This window comes from Thermobia domestica, chromosome 9 (assembly GCF_964235325.1).
Source record: "Thermobia domestica chromosome 9, izTheDome1.hap1.1, whole genome shotgun sequence".
Taxonomy (NCBI): domain Eukaryota; kingdom Metazoa; phylum Arthropoda; class Insecta; order Zygentoma; family Lepismatidae; genus Thermobia; species Thermobia domestica.
Window position 1 is genome coordinate 156373477 of NC_137462.1, and position 21066 is coordinate 156394542.

Below are 21066 nucleotides of genomic sequence, written 5' to 3' on the forward strand. Positions count from 1 at the left end.
TATAGCCAGACTATGTACACGAGTATATATATATATATATATATATATATATATAATCCAATTTGTTTTTTTATAATTTCTTTCCATAGTACCGGACGTATTAATTCGAAAATGATCTTTTTAAAAAACTTGGTTACAAATTCAAAGGCAAAGTGGAGTGTTCTTTTATTTTCTTTGATATATGATTCGTGTAGTATTTTCAGAATTTTCGGAATTGGTGTTTTTGAGAAAAAATAAAAAAATGCTCTATAAAGATTGGCTTTGAGCACAGGTCTAAATTTACTTCTTTAGACTACGTAGCAATGAATATACTTCAAAACCAAATAAGATTCGGCATCTGGGCTGAAAGGTTTAGTAATATTTCTCATTTTTTAAAAATATGATGTTCTACAGTGGCTTCCGCATGGTCAACTTTGACCTGCTCTGTCTCTAATACTTTTTTTTTTTTAAACTAAAGCAAAATGCGTTTTCTTCTCAGATTCTCTTATTGCAACAATGCAATTCTCAGATTCTCTTATAGTTTCACATTCAAATTTCAGGAAAATCAGAGACAATGATTTCCCGATTTTTATTTTTATTGCCTGTCTGGAGATAGATTCAGCTGATAATCGAATAGTTCAATTTATGTAACACCTACCACCGCAAACCCTTTACATCCACACCACCCACTATCAATTTCCTTCAGCCCAACTTGTCTATTTGATCACATTATTCAATTCCGATCAAGTCCAGAATATGCTGTAGTCGCTCTCACCACACAAACCTATTAGATCTGGTAATATTAGTTCCCCATTGCTAAATAAACTGTTACTACCATTCGATTAATCTCTACTTTATTTAACGAATGCTATAATGAAAACCACAATTTTATCTGTTGGGAACTAGCACAAATAAGACTGATACGTATTAATTCGGCTCCGCAGATCATGTCTTCTTCATCATACCCATATCTCTTCCCTATTATTTACGAAAAACAATCACGCAAAGCTGACATTCATTTAACCTTTTATTCACATATATGTATTTCACCTCAGTATTTAGGGAAAAAAACTCAGCACACTTCTCTCCTGTGCACTACGCAGTATCGTGTATAAGTAACAATGCCCAACCGGACCTAAACCGCTTTGAGCTCTGTAAAACATACACGCTTATTATACGTGTTTAATCTCAGATACTTAAAGCAATGGCTGCATGCTTTCAGTGGCGGTTTCTAACTCTCCATATACAGCTTCGAGAGCATCTATGGAAGAGTCTTTGAGTCCTCGCTATTTGATTTGTATGTGGTTGGCCTCTCTTCACAAGCATATGCTAATCCCAACGACCTATTACCGTTTTGCTGTTGGATTGGCGGTTAGAGTCCCATTCAGTATCGAGGCTATATGACACGTAAACTTACAGCTTAACGTGGGATCCGAACAACATGAGCTCTCGCTGGATATCGAACTCGAGTCTCCCGCACCGAAGACAGGTACGGTAACTATATAGTCATGAGAGAGCCCTATTTATTCTTTGGTGATAGTTATTATGAGAGAGCTTCATTAATTCTTTGGTGATAGTTATCAGCTATCAAGAGAAATATTGAAGATATTATTCAGATAGTCTTCATATTTCAAGATATTACTACGCTACACAATGACATCAATAACTCAAATGATTTGAGTGATGTCGCATTTAAACATTTCATATCAAGAAAACACAAAATTTTATACACTTGCTATTATTTAGAAATAACTTCTTGCTTTCAAATACTATAATATTAATACTTCATCTGAACCTTAAACTGCTGGCCAAATGACCTTAATGTGATCTTCGCTCACTATTTATGAACACATCTCTCAATAGCTAAAGAATGAATTACTTTGAAGTTTAGAGCATCGACTGCAGGAATGAGAGAGTGTTTGGCTGTTTTGGGAAGCGGACTGGGTGACGTAGTGGTTAACGCATCGGCACGGTGTGCCGGAGATCCCGGGTTCGAGTCCCGGTCCAGTCTAGCAACTTTTTCACTCTTTGTAAGTTGTTTGATTCGCACCTACAGAGGGTTGTGGTGTGTAAAATAAATCAGTTGTTTTCTTCTTTCATTAATATATACTTTGAAGCTTCTTTATCGTTGCATCAAACCACAAACTTTTTTTCACCGCTAATTATTTACATCATTCAAGATTGAAATTTCACATCTATATATCTACTCAGACTTAACAGCGTTCTGTTCAGAGCTTCTTTTCTGCCATAATATGCTTTTGTGTTCCTGATGTTTATACATTGAAAATGGAATATTTCCTGCAATACCTACAAATCGAGATACATCATGACAGTATTATGTACACACTCTGTGACTCACTGGTTTTGTATCACTATAATTTAAGAAAGGGGACTGTTCTTTTTTTTTTTTTTTTTTTTTTTTTTTTTTTTTTTTTTTTTTTTTAACGCTTTATTGTCATTTGGCAGTACGTCAACGCATTTGTTAGAATTGTAAGAAAAAAGTGGGGACTTCCGTTGTTTAATCTCAGGTTTCCTGTCTTTCCGCATATGCCCTAGTGAGCTTGTGCTTAAATACTGTGCTGTTAATTGGACAAATATATCATGTGGTAGCACATTACATATTTGATTGGTAAAGATTTATATCTGTGCTTGGCAATAAGCCAACAAAATATAGAAATAAACGCGTATCTGCCTCACTCTAAAACATTTTTCGATAATATGTAATTTTTTTATTTCTTCTTATATAAATTAACAAAATGATTTCATAATACATTATGTGCACATTTCTTAACCCGCCATGTCTGGCAGGGGTTTTAAAACGTGGAATTTGAGAGCTTTTCTGTATTTATATACTAAACATATAGAGAAATAGCAATTTTTGTGCTTGGTGCTTGTTATTTGAGATGTATATAATATCCTTAGCTTTTATGTATTTTTGCTCTTCCGAACCACACGAGGCAAAGTTACTAACAATTCAATCACTGGAATCATCCGACTTTCAGTTCATCTATTTAATGCATCTTATTGGTTTTTAAAAGTTTTCATTGTATTTATTTATGAGTGAAACGAAATATTTAGTTTAATGTTCCACGATTATGCACCAAGGCTAAGGGAGACTGTGATGATAAAGAATTAAGAAAGTGGGAGGAAACGGAAGAACCGTGAGAATACCTACGCACACGGTGTTTTGTACACCAGTAAGTCAATTTGATGCAAGCAGGGATCGAACCAGAAACCCTGCACACTACAGGTAAGCGCTCTACCACTGAGCTACCGCGGCCCCATTGTGTTTATTCAGGCGTTTATTAATAGAATTCAGTACTACAAGAAAAAGAAAAAACTGGTTGTCATACTTTGGGAACAATTGGGGCAGTTACCCTAATTCACAATATGTTACTTATATTAGAATTGAATCCAACAAAGTAGATAAAAAATAAATTGTATTTTTATTACTCTATAACAATTAAATTATTAATAATCTCATGTTGAAAACAGTGTCATAATATAAAATATTTATTAAGATTTCACAACATTGCCTGCTTCATTTAGTTCAATCGTTGACCGCTGGAAGCAGCACATGCAATGTAAACAAACACAGCGGACCACCTATCTGTTTATGAGAGTTCAGATCGCAGGCTGAAAATAGTAATGTTTATAAATGAGATATAAGCAGCTAGTGAAAGTGGATTATCAAGACATGCAATACGTTTGATTTTGCATGAAGAATTTAATTCTCGCCCATGGAAATTCATGGAGGCACGGATACAAGAGATTAAATGTCTATGTTGGGATTTAACATATTCTTTTGGTTTCTTATTTAACGAAAACGATGTACGTATTTTTCTATTAAATAAGAATCAATATTACAAAATGTATAACAGATTTTTAAACTTGGTTATTTTTTACTCACCCTGTATATAAACGGTCATAAAATGAGTTTCATAGAAAAACCTCACTTGAAATTTCAACACTAAAATAGTAAAATGAAACTTTATGCCTGAAACTATACGTATCTTTTCTCACAAAACGTTAAATATTCACCTTTTCTAAACTCTAGATTGTTAAATATACTATTATTACTTCAAAACAGAATATTCACTCTCTCTAATAAGATAACAGACATAGATGCTTTTACTACGTAATATTTGACAAAACAATTAAACGGATCTTTTGAAAACGAAATGGAAATAGTAAGATGTCCTTTGATTTTTTTTTATTCATTTCTCTGGGTAAAATGGCATAATGGCAATATTACTGTAGTATTTAGGAATTTACTCAATAAGATAATAAATTTTAAAAATTATACTTTAAAGAGAGCAAATATACTACTACTACTACTACATAAATAAGCAAACAGCAAGGTTTAAGATGTATTGTAGAAGAATAATGCCCCAAGACGCACAACATAGGTAACAATATTTGCTCTTTTTTATATATATATAATTTAGTGCGTTAAAATGCATACATTGATGTATTTACCATTCAAGTTTCCTTAAAGCAAATCCATTAACACGCTCTTGAAGAAGACTTTCACTGGATTTTTGAGAATAATCTACACCACCTTTTACTACAAGAGAGCCACTGCTCACCCAATACTGTTTAGTTAAATTCTCTCCTTTGTCCTCATACGTAGTCTGGTTGAGGGTGAACTCCTGAAACACGAACACACTTGCATTAATATCTCTAAAATGAAATTACTTAATGAAACAATAGGATGCATATTAATAATATTAAGGAAGGTTCAAGCACTTACCTAAGGTTCCTGTGCAACAGATTTACAATTCATCGATTATTCTTTATTTCGGGTACTATCTCAAATAGCAGAAAGATTTCATAGGCTTAAAATACCGAAGAGGACTTCTTTAGAAATATTCCCACAAGGAAGATTTTTCAAGTAATACAGAATTTCATTAAATGCACTGAAGATAGGTTATTTGTTTGGTTGATTTGGAGTTTAGCGTCCGTTCAGCGTGACATGGACCTACGGTTTAACATGGGATCCGAATTACATGAGCTCCCATCGCCCTTCCTACTCGTTTGTAGCCAGCGTGTAACCCTTTCATGTACACACGGAAAAGGAAGTATTTGACAGTTGACAAATTTTGTTTTGCCAATAACTCTGGAAAAATGAATTGATATGGATCTTTTAGATCCTTAGAATAGTTATAATTAGATAACTTGCCAAAATCGGTACTCTAAAAATATTAATTTATTGTTGAGTTATTAGGAAAATAAATTTTGCCAACTGAAAAATACTTTCTTTCGTAACTGTACGTGGTCCCGGGTTCGATTTCCGGTGAGAGCACAAAAATTTTAACCTACAATCATTCATTTTGATTAATTTTCAGCCTCCTTTAGCCTAGAGGGCAAAAACGTGGGACGCTTAACTTTAAAAAAACTTTCAGTGAGCTCACACCGGGAATCGAACCCGGGTCTCCAGCATCAGAAAATGGCGACAATTTATCGCTGAAACGCTTGCTATAAGGTTAGATTCGAATGTTTTCAGGCAAGTATTGAACTTCCATTATCTGTGAAATCAACTACGTCGCATCAGTGTTTTGATGTGTAATAAATCAAAACTTTAAATAGTTATAACTAGTAGTGGGAAAATTTGGTTGATTTCTTTCAATCCGTTTTAAAGAAGAATTTGTTACTATGGATAGAATCCTTGGTTTCTCTGAGTTGATTAATTCCAGGTTTTCACATAGTTCTTTAATCTGATTCTTTTGTTCATGCAAACAACTCATACTACTTTCATCGGTGGAAAAGGTTTTAAAAAGGTATGGAAGAGAGTGGATGATGGAAACTGAAAAGAAGGAAATTTATAGGTAAATTTTGATTATACAGGGTGTCTACTGGAATACCAGAAAGTAAATTTATGACTTTTTCATGACTTTTCATGACCTTTTTGTTCAAATTTTCATGACCATGGCGATAAAAATTTACCATTAGTAATAATAAACCCTTACCATCAGTGGTGCATCGGTTAAGATGAAGATCACATTATGTTCTTATTTGTCTAATGTACATAATGTCGATTAGCTAACAACTAATTTTAAAATGCAAGAGCAATTTAAAAGGCAGTAAACAAATTTTTAATTGCGGTTCAAGTATGGGTTTAAGGCTTACCAGGTTCTATAGATTTAAAAAAATCTTGTGAACAGTCCCGTTACATTCAGCTAGGTTTTTTATCTGCATTTTATGTACTCTGAATTCTAAATTTATAATTTTCGTTTACAAGAAAAGACTGATTACGTAAATATACAACTCTTTTCCATCGTGTCATATTTGAAATTAGCGTACATAAACATATTGATAAGACCTACTGAATTTGTTCATAATGGAACCTTTATCCTGGATGGGGTCTGATGCCTTCTTTCTTCTCTTTTTTCAAGGGTACTTTTACAAATATTTTTTTCTCACAGTGTGCATACTAGTATCACATCAAAACTTAAAAAAAAAAGTGAACACAAAAATGGACATCTTGATTGAATATCACAAGTTTAACTTCTTTTTCAATGAGTTAATTTGAACATCAATTCCATCAAGTTCTGAAGTAACTGAGTCACTGAGAGCTTTACGTTTCAGTTCCAAATATTTTAAGTCTTTCAACATGGTGCGTTTTGCTTTCTCTTGTTCTTCGTAGGTGTCTTTTTGCCTTTTGAGGACTTCTCGCCTTCGTGACGATGCATTTCGCACAGATAGTATCAAAGGCTTTGTGACTGCAACGGCCTTCACACCACCTGCTGCTTGGATTCCACCATACACTGACCGCTGAGCAATGAGAGAGTCTTCTGCCAGATTCTCTACAAGGCATTCCTTGTTAACAGAGAAGCACCTTTCTACTGCAGCATTACCATGAAATAAGATCAGAAGTTGCTTGAAGAATTTCAGTGTAGCTGGTTCAACAAGGCTGGTTTCGGTGATCAGCTTCATTAAGTACTGGTCAAGTTTATAATCTTTCCTGGAGAAAGCTTTTAAAGCTTCTTTCACCTCGCTTTTTTCACAGAAGCAAATGTAGTTGTTTTTTTTTTTTACCAGATCAGCAACTTCAGGAGCCATGTACTTCTTATCCACAAATTCTTCCAGGGTTGAATTCACACGTGAAGAACGGAGATCCTCATTCAACATCACTTCAGGATCCAAGCAAGTTGTGCCTCTAACAAGCTTCATCTTGAGAGGACATTTAACACTCAACTTTGTAAATATAGTAACTAAAAACGTTCTGCAGTCATTCCTGAACTGTAGTACATCAGCTTCTTTCAAATTCTTGCATGAATTTTTTGCTCCAAATCCAATATCAATATCACGGGCCAACTTCAAATTACTTTCTTTGGAGATGTCTAGTTTTATTAACTTTGGAGGACTTGTCATTTCTGCCATCACATTTTCCCTCACAAAACGATCAGCCACCTTTCGCAACAGGGAAAAGAGTTCCTGGTACATGAATGGTAGCAGACAGTCATTAGATTGAAACAGTGTCAGAAATGGTTCCAGCATAACGGACACAGACAGTAAAAAATTTAGCTTCGCACTAAGGAGTTTATCTTTCAGGAACTCTTGCACCTTTCCAAAGTTCTTTGATGCAGGTGGATTTTTTTTCTACGCTTTCTACATACTTTTTTATTGCACCAAGAACTTCAATGGCTCGCTGGAAAACATCAGAGTTTTGTGTCCACCTGATTACGCAGAATTTCTTCGGGAACTTTGTTGATCCAGAATAATGAATAAAATAAGCTCTTCTGCTGGGAAAGTCCTTAAAGAGATAATAAGCTGAGCGACAAAATGTGTGCATTTCCCATCCAGTTTTTTCCAGTGAGCAGTTTTGTATGAACCATGTACAGTGTGCAATGTACAAGTCCTTGTGTCAAGCATTTCAGGATTGTCTGGAGATAATTCATCCTTCAACATGTTCTTCATATCTGTCAAAAATCGGTGGTTGACATTTGGACCATCCATAGAAATTTGGATTATGTTGTTGAGAGAAGGTCCAAAATTCCCCAAAGGTATTCTAAATGCTTCACTTAAATCCACAGCCGTTGAGTGTCCAAGAAAGGCAGACATCAAATAGCTTGTTGATACAGAATTTGCGTCACTGTTCCAATACCGAAGAACAATATCCATTTGTCCTCGCTGAGCCACTTTATTTAGACTCTCATCAAATGATACGGCGTACCATAAAGAAGTTTTAACTTCACGAACAACCAAATTCTGGAAGTAGGGACCTAAACCATAGGTTATCATGTATGCTAGCTTATCTTTTTGCATATGGAATTTCTGGTCTATGGCGCTATCACTAAACATAACAGAAAACATGTCCGATGCAGCGGCTACACTGCGATCTGATGAATGACTAGAAACTTTGAATAATGCCCACAAAATTTCAGCTTTTGTTACTTCATCACCAATCATGAATTGCTTGATGCTTGAGTTATGCATAGAAGTTGCACAACCAGCAGATGCAGTGCTGTGATTCTCTTCCTGGTAATGAAACAGAGCTGTTGGTTGCAGCTTCAGCAGGGTCCTTAAAAGGTAATAATCTCTGCTTGCCTGTCACCAAAGAAGAAGCAAGTTCACAGTGCTTTTTGCCCTTAGCGTGCAAATTAACTGAAGCAATGCCACTACAACTAACATCAAACGTTGAACTGCAGGCGGAACAAGATGCTTTGTATTTGTCATCTGTCACTGGTCGTAGCCACAATTTCCATAACGGGTCAGCATTGAACCGCGTCTCACTAAATTTGCACTTTCCAGGCATTATTAAACTCCAATCTAGAAGTAAAAGAAAAACTATAGGCAGGTGTTTGATCCGATGGTTCCTGAACATGGTGAACCCATGATAGTTTGCCATTGCCTTAAATGGGATGATGATGACGTACTAAGGACGGGACTTACAGCTTATCGTGGGATCCGAACCACTTGTCCCCAACGGGAATCGAACGCGAGATCCCTTGATTACAAGGCAACGAGCTTAACCACTCATCCACAGGGGGCACTTTCTTTCAATACTGGGATATAATTTATTGAAGTAGGGTTTAATTTACTGTCTCGAGAAAATGCACACTAATCTATTAATTCTTAATCAATAGATACTTTAATTCTTAATCAATCGTTATGCCATTTGAATTTCTTAAATATTTACTCTTTTCATTGTAATATTAAAATATGGAATTTAAAAAAAAAGAGAAAAAAACAGGCAGTGTTTTTGACATTGTTTATTTTGAACTTATCACATAATTAAAGATCATAGTGAGTTTAGTAAAAAACATTTCATAAAGCTTTATATGTAAAAAAATATATTAGTTTACCTAGAGTCTGGATACTTTCATATACTTTTAAGCTAGTCATATACTTTTAAGTTCTTTCCAAAGTATTCATAATTTTAGGGGTCGCTGAGATAAATAGTGACATTTTAATCCAATTCAACTTCAAGGTCATACTCCACTCTCTAGGAGTGAGGTTGGGAGGGGGGCGAGGTTTTAAAAGTAATCAAAAACGACCGATATTAGTGTTAAATTCATAGTTTTCGAGGTCGCTGAGTTTAACGATATCAGTTTTCATGATGTTCAAGTTCATCGTCACCCCTTGGGGTGGGGGTAGGAGAGGATGACTTTTTCAGGTAAGATAGCTAATTAGTAACTACTGTAATTAGAGCGAATTAAAAATATTAACATATTTTCTCGTGCTTGCACGGAACTATGCGGGTTGCTAGTCTTAAATATCACTTATTGTGAATCTTAAAGAAAGAATCTAAAATTCTGCCGCCTTGTGCTCGAGCACAGAATAGCACTTACCTAAATACGGGCCTGCTCTTACCAGTGAATCACTCTATACTGTATTTGAAGTTTTAATTCTGAGTATAATTATCCATCTAGCAGAAATTTGTCTGAAATTAAGCACTCAGAGAACTGCCCAAAGACAAAACAAATTATAAAAGAAATTCGTTTTAAAAAAAATAGATCAAATTTAAAATCTGCAAACTGAAACGAATAATGTTATTTGCATAAGTCTAAAGGCCCAAAAATACACAATTTACATTTCTTAGAAGTAAAGAAATAGCAGATCAGAAAGTTGGACAATAAAAAGTTGTTACTATATTACAGAGACTAGAAGATGAAATGGGGAGCAGCTAGGAAGACAGTAAAGTAGCCAGCACTAACTGGTGGGGGAAATTCTCACAATTACTGCCCTGATACAACTGTTTCAGTACATGCAGTATGAGGTATAAAAGTATGAAGTATAAAAATATACTCTGAGATTTCAGATTTTCATGACCAGTTGGGTAAATAAAGGACTTTTTCATGGCTTTCATGACCACTAAGCAAAATATATGACTTTTTCATGACTTTCATGACTTTCATGACCAGTAGACACCCTGTTATAGTTCCACTTACCGCACAATACATGACACGAGTCCTTCTAAGTTAATCCATCTCATTTCAACAAAACTTGAGTCGATCCGTCTCTGAATACCCACAGTATTTCCAAATTTTTAAAGACAATCATTTATATTTTTATATATGTTTAATTAGGACCTATTCCAGTATAACGGGAGAAATTATGCTTCATTTCACTGTTTTGATTTGTACAAATATAGTTGTGCAGAGGAAAGAAAAAAACGCCATCTTTATTTTTCATTATCATAATTATTCATAAGAGCTTCCCGCATTAATGAATATCAATTATAAAGTTAGAAGATCAAATTATCTACCTTTCCATGTATTTCTCTTAACGCATCTAAAATGCAGGCCTGGTTTTCCTTACTTAATTGTAAGTTTTGCATTTCCACCTTTAAGATGGATCTCCTTTCTTCTGTTTCACCTCTGCAAAGAAAAGAAAATAAGATGCCAATTATTAATACTATCAGATAATACAACGGTTCACTGTCACTGCAGTATTCAATTAAATCTCTCCAGCAATGTTGAAACAAATTATTTACGTATTTTCACCTAATTTAAATTATATATATATTCAATTAACAATAGGACACAATCAATCCCTAAAACTAGATAAAATAATATGAATCAAAATTAAATTAATTTCAATGCTAACAAATTTTAGGTATCATATAGTCAATACAGGACACTGTCTAAAATGCAAATTAATACTTATGAACTAAAATTGTTATACTGTATTTCACTTATGAAACATTTTCTTTCAACTGAACAAATTAATCACAGTTTCCAAGTCAAGTAGCTTCGCCGGTTCTATATACCTAACTACAAAATTAGAATATTTCAAAATATATATACAGCTTACCCTCCTTCACCAAGACAATGTTTTGGACACAAAATGGCATCATCTGCACTTCCACTTTGAAAAGCTGCATGTTCTCCCTTTTTGCTGAATCCTGATTTTATATGATTAGCATTTCCACCTCCTCTATTTGGCCTGCTCGCCCCTTTTCTTTTCATTACAATATTTTCACTCATGGTTAGTACAAACACGAGTGATCCAGAAACTGAAATACAGGAAATACAAAATAATTACAATGCCTTAATATGAATATATTAAATTTCAGTCTTATGATTTTCCCCTAAACTTAAAGTTCAAAGTTTTTGCTTCAAAGTTTGTACTTTCCCAAATAAATTTTAAAATTTTACATTGAAACTTAAACGTGTTTTAATTGCTTTCTGAAGTAGTGTGAACTGTTTTTAATGAAAAATTATTATTGAGTGTTTCTTGTAGATAGAAGTGCTTCATGGACATTACAAGGCGTTGAAGAATCTCATCATTCTATTGAAATTCGAAATATTGGAAAAGTGTGCGACATAAACTTTCGTAAACAAGGACGGATTCTCACACTGCGAGGTGAAGGCTGCTTAAACAGACAAATCGACCAAATTCTAGGTACACATCATACCATCGTTGGCAGAACAATACAGAGGCAAAAAGAGCATGGTATATTTTCTTAATGAGAACGGTGTGATAGTAAATGAAAGCAACTGCGAGATTAGATCGAGGGACTGTTCGCTTAGCTGTATCATACAGATCTTACAGCTCCAGGAAAATTACAGCGGCTATCTATTCTAATACAGGTTACAAGATAAGCTAGATGACTTGTTCTCAAACGATTGACTGAACCAGGGTTACATAAGAAAACTCCAACAAGCCACTTTTAAGTGATAAACATATAAATGCTAGAAGACAGATCGTGACTAGATACGGTGCATGGAGTGATGAACAGCGGTGGTACGTAATTTTCTTGGATGAGAAGTTTCTGATGGTTGGAAATGACAGTGGAGTGAAATTGAGAAAGGGTCATTCCATATCAAATCATCCACAGAAACAGGCATTCTGCACCCGACCATCTCAGAATTGAATGAAAATTGGTAGACTGATAGATTGTTGGATCCTGATTCCAACGAGCCCAACGGTTTTGAAATCCGTCCACTGGTTCAAAAGTTATTAGCTTTTGAAATTTAAGCTTAAACTGCAAAAAAGCAGTCGCGAATCGCGTTTTTTGCTTCAAGGTCATAGAGGAAAATGGGTATAACTTCCTTTGTAATAAAGATAGAGCCATGATTTATTTTTTGATTTTGAACTCATGTAATTTACTTTCAGGTAAATAAAAGATTGAGTTGTAATTCTTTCAATGGAATTTATTATGAGTGCTAATGCACAAAAAAAGGAGAGTTGAAAAAGACTAACGTTTTTTAATCTTTAAGTTCCCATAACTCATGAGCCCCACTTCCAATTTTTATGAATTTTTTTTTAAAGATAGCTGACAACAAGTACAATCATCTCAATGAAAAAAAAATTGATGGGATCTCTAAAGGAACACACAGAAAAAAATAAAATTCTCTAAATTCAGAATTCCAATCAGAGAAAAGCCAATAGCATACAAAATCCTTACAATTTTTGCTACCTAAACAGCATGTTTGCAATGTGTGTGAAGAAAATGTTAGAGCATGTCTTAAAGAGGTTCCATTAGGAGAACTGTTCTCCAGGAATAGGTCCCAAATAAAGAAATATGGTGTTAGAAATTAAGCTTATGGGATGTAAATCAATGCTAGACCACCAGTATTATTAATTCATTATTTAAAGCACAACTATTTTAAAAATTCATATTCAGTAAATTCATAACAAACTAATTTTATTATTTCTATTTTCAGGTTGATAAATAATTATTTCATGCTTGTGAAAAAGGAAATTGACCATGACACTACCATATGTGTAACTACCTTCACCCTAAGTTGTAATTTGACACTAAACAGCTGGGTGGTCCAATAGAATTGATTGGTTGTGTGTGTTGGATGTAGAATACAATTATGGCAAGTGGACAAAGTGATTGCAGTATTGGACAGTTTTTACACGAGAAGTGCAGTGGATGTATCAGAGACATAAATACTTTGACCAGTGAACAGAAGGAACTTATTTTCTGGAGAAGTGAATTTCCTGTTGAGAATACAGACATTGTTATCTGTGATAAGCATAAAAGAAATTTCTTAACCAAGTTTTCTGGACATCAAAAAAAGTGCTGCAACCCTTATAAAACACACACCACAGCCTGTACCGCTGATCTTCGTCCAGTTTCTCTCCAGCAAGCACTGTCATTTAAGGAGAAAAATGTGAATGTCATTCCTGGTACTAAAATCTGCACAGCTTGTAGAAAGTTCAAGATTGATGACTCTGAGAAGCCATCAACATCATCAGCACAGGAAGTAGTCCAAGGAACAACCAGTAGTGATTCTGAATTTAAAAAAGGCAAAAGATAAGCATGATTTAGACACCACCTTAAGTACCCTTTACATTTCACCAGTCAAGTTTCACTCTCGTCATCCATCAACAACAGTAACTTCTGCAAAACGGAAATTAAATCTAGCTCATGCAACATTGAAGAAGAAATTAGCAAGAGTTACTTCAACAGAAGAAATACAACTTGAAGAACCCAGTAAGACATCCAAACCTAGTGATACAGAAAGAGATTTTAAGGAAATCATTGATGCATTGAAGGCAAAAATTCCAACAGTTAGTAGAAATGAAAAAATTCGTATTCTTACCCTGCTACCTTCAACATGGGGAAGAAAGAAAATTGCTAAAGAGTTCAATGTTTCAGAATATATAGCTCGCAGAGCAAAACAAGTGAAAAAGGAGAAAGGTATCTTGGAGCTCCCTGATCTGAGAAGAGGCAAAACACTGCCACAAGAGACTGTTACAGCAATAATTGCATTTTACAGTGATGATGAATTTACCAGAGTAATGCCAGGACAGAAAGATAAAGTCAGTGTTGCAAGAAATGTCTATGAGCAGAAACGTTTGATATTGTGTAACCTTCGTGAACTCTATATCCAGTTTCAGTGGAAACACACTGATTTGAAAGTTGGCTTTTCCAAATTTGCAAGCCTCAGGCCAAATCAGTGTATTCTTGCCGGTGCTTCAGGGACACATTCTGTTTGTGTTTGCACAATACACCAGAATATCAAGTTGTTGCTGCACGCAATTCAGATGGAGGAAACCTACCATGATTTAATTAAGATGGTGACGTGTGAAGATCAGACACGGAACTGTATGATGAGAGTTTGTGACAAGTGCCCACCATATACAGTGCTAGAAGAGTTTCTGAAATTAAAGTTTGAAGAGTTTGATGAAGAAGATACTGTTGAAGTGAAGCAGTGGGTGACAACAGACAGAACTGACTTGGTCACTCAAACAGTTCAGTTAGGAGATTTAATAGCAGACATCATCAAGAAAATGTGAAACTTATTCCGCATGCTCACACAGCAAAAACTCAAGCTCAATATCTGAAAAACAGAAAAGAATTCTTGCCAGACACTGAGGCACTAATTCTTATGGATTTTAGTGAGAACTATTCATTTGTAGTTCAAGATGAAGCCCAAGGATTTCACTGGATGAATGAATGCTGCACTCTACACACATGCGTTATTTATTACAAAGAAGACGGAACTCTCAAACACAAGAATATCTGCATTCTCAGCGATGATTTGGAACATGATGTTCCAATGGTCTTCGAGACACAACGGCTACTCTCAGTGTATATCAGAAATGAACTTCCAAAAGTGGTGGCAGTTGAGTATTTCACAGACGGTTGTGCGGGTCAGTATAAGAACTGCAAATCATTCTTGAATCTGTGCCATCATGAGGAAGACTAATTTGAAAGCAAAGTGGTCATTCTTCGCAACAAGCCATGGCAAATCGCCTTGCGATGGCATTGGAGGAACTATCAAGCGCTCTGTCACAAAAGCAAGTCTACAAAGGACTGTAAGTGGACATATCATGAATACAGCAGCCATGTATGAATACTGTCGAGATCACATAGAAGGTGTTCTGTTTTATTACGTAGCAAAAGAAGATATGCCTCCCATTTGAGAAAAACTGAAGAGATTCACGGCAGTAAGAACGATTCCTGGCACTAGAAGTCTGCACTATTTCCAATACATTTCAGAGATGAAGATAGGTGCTAAAATATTAAGCATTGATGAGAATTTCAGTGTTACATCCAGTTTTACATTGTCAGTAGACCTTCCTATGCCAACAGTGTCAGTGAATAGCTATTGCGCATGTGTTTATATGGGTAATTGGTTTATTGGAATCATAACAAAAGTTTAGAAAGATGAAGGAGATGCTGATGTCCTGTTCATGCACCCTCATGGGCCATCTCCTTCTTTTTACTGGCCGTCAAATACGGACTCATGCCCTGTACCTTTCACCAACATATTAACACCTGTGGATATCACTACCATTACACGAAGAACATATAAGCTGTCAGATACTTCCGGTAAATTAGTGGCAAAAAAATGGGCAGAATATGTGCAAAGGCATTAGAGTATAAGTAGCCTACACTTTGAACATTTTTTTTTTAGCAACATTTATGTGTTTCTGTTACAAATTTCTTGCAGTGTGATGTGTAAGTAGTGGACATTGCTAAGAACATTTAGTACTATTTTTAATGCATTATTAACAAGCAATGTGGTATTTAGGCCTATTTTACGTTAATTAACTAGGCCTATATTCATCTCATTATCAAAAAATAAGGAATTTTCAGTTTTTATTTTTTTCTGTGTGTTCCTTTAGAGATCCCATCAATTTTTCCATTGAGATTATTGTACATGTTGTCAGCTATCTTTAAAAAAAATCATAAAAATTGGAAGTAGGGCTCATGAGTTATGGGAACTTAAAGATTAAAAAACGTTAGTCTTTTTCAACTTTTCTTTTTTTTTTTTTTTTTTTTTGTGCATTAGCACTCATAATAAATTCCATTGAAGGAATTACAACTCAATCTTTTTTTTTACCTGAAAGTAAATTACATGAGTTCAAAATAAAAAATAAAAAAAATTATGGCTCTATCTTTATTACAAAGGAAGTTATACCCATTTTCCTCTATGACCTTGAAGAAAAAACGCGATTCGCGACTGCTTTTTTGCAGTTTAAGCTTAAATTTCAAAAGCTAATAACTTTTGAACCAGTGGACGGATTTCAAAACCGTTGGGCTCGTTGGAATCAGGATCCAACAATCTATCAGTCTACCAATTTTCATTCAATTCTGAGATGGTCGGGTGCAGGGGTGTGGATGAGGTGATGTGGAATGACCCGAAAGGGAGAAAGTTTGAAGCCAAAGTGCATTTCCAAAAGAAGGAAATTTGATGAACTGAAATTTGCAATAAACAAGTTAATGCGCCATACTACATTCACATTCTGAAACGCCATACTACATTCATATTCATATTTTTCAGGTCAGAGTTTGAGTTATTTTATTTTCCAAAAAGTCAGTGCTCCGTGTCACAAGGCACGCTGTGTAGCGGAATGGTTTTTAAACATGGGTTACCAAAGATTATGGTGGCATTCAAATTCTACAAATATGAATCCCATTGAGAATTTGTAGCATATTATGTTACGAAAACCAAATGAGAAAATATATCAGTCTAGGAGACAACTCACTGAGGAACTGGTTTGAATCTGGCACATGAACTGGATATTACTTATGAACTTCATGCCTCGTCGGTTTGCAGTATTAAGAGCTGCCCGTGACAGTCTAACAAATACTTAAGCGTCATAAAGATTGCGGTATAAAAGTTTTCTTTTTTTCGTTTACTTTCAATAACTTCTACACCGTTTAGCAACAAACTGCACAAATAGTGTAATAATAAAAAATATGGATAAAATTGAATTTCTGTATTGTAAGGTCATTTAATGTATAAAGCTTAGTGTTTTCATCTAATGTTCATATATGTACTATAGTAGCACAACGTAAACATTAGTTAACTATTAAAAGATCAGTTGAAAGATGTGTGATCAACGAGGTCTGTAAAATGGTGCTAACATTAACAATATAACGTGTTATTTATTTATTTTAATTTTGTGTGTCTGTGACAGACTATCTATATATTAGGCTTCGGCTAACTTAGGACGTCGCCCCACGTTTTCTGGATTTGCTCGGTCTCGCACTCATATTTCAGCCTTTGCTTCCGTTCTTTGAATGGCAAAGTACGTTTGTGACATTATTCTTGGCGAAAACTTTATACCTATCTCATTGGAATATACATTTCACTCAAAGTGGAATAATAAAAAACCATGTCGGCCCAAGTGCTAACAATGTTCAAAAATTAATGTCATTCATTTCAAATTGTTCATGTGTTTTTCCGTGACTGACAACCTCGAAGTTAATTTTATATATTGAAAAAAAAAATAAAATTAAAAAAAAAATAAAAATAGAAATTTCCCTATCTCTCGTTACAAGTGGAATTTCAGGAAACACTGTGGCATATGTCCACTTGTTTTTAATAACGAAGTTATACTAAATTTTCATATCCGTAACATGCTTCCAATTTTGAGGAATTTCGAGATATGTTAATCTTATTATAACCAGTGCAACCCTCATCCTCTTTTCTTCCCTTCTAAGGGAACCTTTAAAAAAAAAAAAGCGCTGAAACGTATTTTTAATTACTTAAAATTAAAAGTGAATGACGTGTTTATAACTCAATTATCCCTAACATGTCTCTAATCTTAAAGAATTTCGAGATATGATCATATTATAATAATTGCAATTTCCACCCCTTTTCTACGAGCCTTTGGTGTGTGCGGTCCCGAGTTCGATTCCCGGTGGAAACACTTAGTTGAAAGGGTGTAACAACTTTTTCAGGCCAGCTATTTCGAGTAGAGCTTTTCTGGGTTTTCCTCATTCATATCTGACAAATTCCGGGATGGTACCTAACATACAGGTCCCAGGCCTTTCAATCCTTCCCTGAGTAGCGTGCTCGCCCAGGAATGTCATCCTTCATATGTGACGGGCTTAAAAGCCATAGATCCCATGAATGTCCAAAAATATGTGTAAATAAGTAAATCTGTCACCACGCTGAAGGATATCCTTCACTATTTTAAATTAAAAGCAAACACGCCAATGCTCACGTATCAAACTTTGAGATTTCGAGATATGTCTTATTACCACAATTGTAACTCCCATTCTTTTCTCTTCCCATCTTTATTCATCCCTTCTAGGGAAAATATTAAAAGCCCTGAAACATATTTTTAAGTCTAAATACCAAACTTCATTTCTCTAATCCTGTTGGGATTTTGATATACGGACATCTTATTTTAACAACTGCAACCCCACCCTTCTTAATTTCCTTGCAGGGGAATATAAAAAGTACTGAAACACATCTTTAATCATTTTAAATGAAAAGACTAAATATCAAATTTCATGCCTCTAACCTTAAAGGATTTCGAGATATGGTCGTCATATTATAACAATTGTAACCCAACCCTATTCCCTCCCTTCTAGAGGAAATATCAAATAACGACAAAGTAAGTGTCTAATTGTTGTAAATGGGGAGTTTATACACTAAATTCCATGTCTTTATTATTCGGAGATATGGACATTTTACAATAATAATTGTCATCCCTATTTCTCTCACTTCCTTGTCAAATTTCCAAAAAAATCTTTCATTAGTGACATCTTACGTTGCAAATCCTATGCACTGTCCAAGTTTCAAGTTTATAGCTTAGTAAGGGGGTTCTGCCTGGATGTTCAGTTAGTCAGTCATTCACTCACTCAGGACTACCTTTTTTATATAAAGAACTAGTCAACTACCTTCAATCCACTGTTGGATGAAGATCTCGGCATTTCTTTTCCATAACTACCTATCTTGGTCAATTCTTTCACACGTTATTCCGCAGTACTTCTTGATTTCATTACACCCTCTTGTATGAGGTCATTGCCTAGGTCGCTTCTTTTGTCGTTTTTTCCATTGATCATCATTTCTTCTTGCAATATGTCCATCACACTACCACTTATTTTCATGTTAATATCCGTCATTCCTGTCAACTTTCTGATCCATGTGGTACTTCTCCTATCTTTGTGGACATGATTTCTACACATCTCTTTCCATACTTCGTTGCGCAGTCTGCAGACAGTGAATGTCTGATTTCGTCAGTGTTCACGCATTTGATCCGTATGTCAAAACAGGCAGAATACAGTCATCAACAATTTTACGCTTTAAATACATCGGCATCCTGTCAAATGCTGTCCAGTCTAATTTATACGTAGAGTATTTATTCCTTTTATGTTCCAATCAATGGTGCTATTCAGCCGGTTCGCTAGAACCGGTTGTTAAAATATTTCAAGTTCGCAGAACCGTTTTTTATATCCAAACAGTAAATTTTATTCTGTTATACCCAGAAACAGTAACTTTTAGTTTAACTATCTTTGTTTTTAGAAATTCTCACAGCTACAGGGTTAAAGTATGAGCTCTCAGAACAAGGTACGAGGGCTGTCTAGAAAGTACCAGACGTTTTGATCTACTGCGGTAGTGGGCGGGACTAGAGGCGCCATCTTGGTGTCAGAACGTTGCCACATTCAGTATGCATCCAGCTGTGGTAGCTTGAGAACTGACGCTCTTACTGTGCTTTCTGAGACATATTACAGCGTGCGCTGCAATAGAAAATCCCGCCTCTTGTGAGGTGCGTTCTGAGATTAGGTTTTTGTTATATATATATATATATATATATATATATATATATATATATATATATATAAAAAAACAGAAGCCAATTGAAATCCATTGCCAACTGTGTGAAGTATACGGACACGAAATAATGAGTGAAGGCCCCAATGATGCACGTCCACACATGGCCAAACGTACCCAAGATATCTTGGGTGGTTTTGGATGGAACATAATTGAAACCCATATAAGACCGGATTTGGCGCCGAGCGCCTACTACTTTTTTCTACTACTTTCTTTTTTCTACTTTTTATGGTTTGTTTCTTTATTTTCTAAGATAGTTATAGCTATCTAACCTATCCATCTCCTCTCTCTCTCTCTCTCTCTCTCTATATATATATATATATATATATATATATATATAACCGGTTCTTAAAAAATTAGAATAGCACCAATGGTTCAAATCCACAGATATTATCTATCTCAGATAGACATAGATATTTAATCCTAATTACGTATTTTCAACTTCAATCCTTTACTTTCTTGGGAAGTTGCTGAGTATCCTCTTAATCTTTTCCAGATTCATTTTCAACCCTATTTCCCTATTCTTGATCTCAAGTTCTTTTATAATATCATGCAGATTAGTATTACAGCTTGCGGAGAGAATATCATCAACGAAACGAAGATGATTCAGGTGACCCCTATTTACATTTATTCCATTATTCTTCCAATTAAGAGATCGAAACATACACGTAAGTTTGTAAAAAGCTTGGGAGAAATAATATCACCTTGTCGTCCGCCTTTTCTTATTCTTAAGGTCTTTGTATCCAAACAGCTCGATATTTGCATTGGCTTGTTTATAGATATTTATTAACTTCTATATAAGCCTCTTTGACACCACTTGAAAGCTTTCTCATAGTCGATGAACGCAGCACAAAGATCATTCATACTCGTTTGATCCTACTATCAGTTCCCTCACTACTTAAATATGATCTACTGTGCTGTAACCATTTCTAAATCCAGCCTATTCTTTTGGTTGGGAGAGGTCTAACAGCTTTTCTTATCTGAGCGTCAATACTTTCGTAAACACTAGTAGATTAATAAGTCTATAATTATGTAGACTTTGTGTGCTTTCTTGTGCAACAGTATGATCATGACCAGTGGCGTATTTACGATTTTTTTCGGGAGG

At 35.0% G+C, this 21066-nt stretch overlaps 1 protein-coding gene across 1 annotated transcript in view; it reads right to left on the reverse strand.

Annotated features, from left to right (window-relative positions):
* The window catches only part of LOC145695123 (putative ATP-dependent RNA helicase DHX57), a 121195-nt gene that overhangs the window by 85289 nt on the left and 14840 nt on the right, over positions 1-21066 (reverse strand). Inside the window, exons 2-4 of the mRNA XM_081772045.1 lie at positions 11239-11440; positions 10691-10802; positions 4459-4631 (exon numbers count right to left, since the gene is read on the reverse strand). Of these exons, the coding sequence (XP_081628171.1) occupies positions 4459-4631; positions 10691-10802; positions 11239-11411 (458 nt within the window). The 5' untranslated portion in view covers positions 11412-11440. The remainder of the gene's footprint in view (positions 1-4458; positions 4632-10690; positions 10803-11238; positions 11441-21066) is intronic.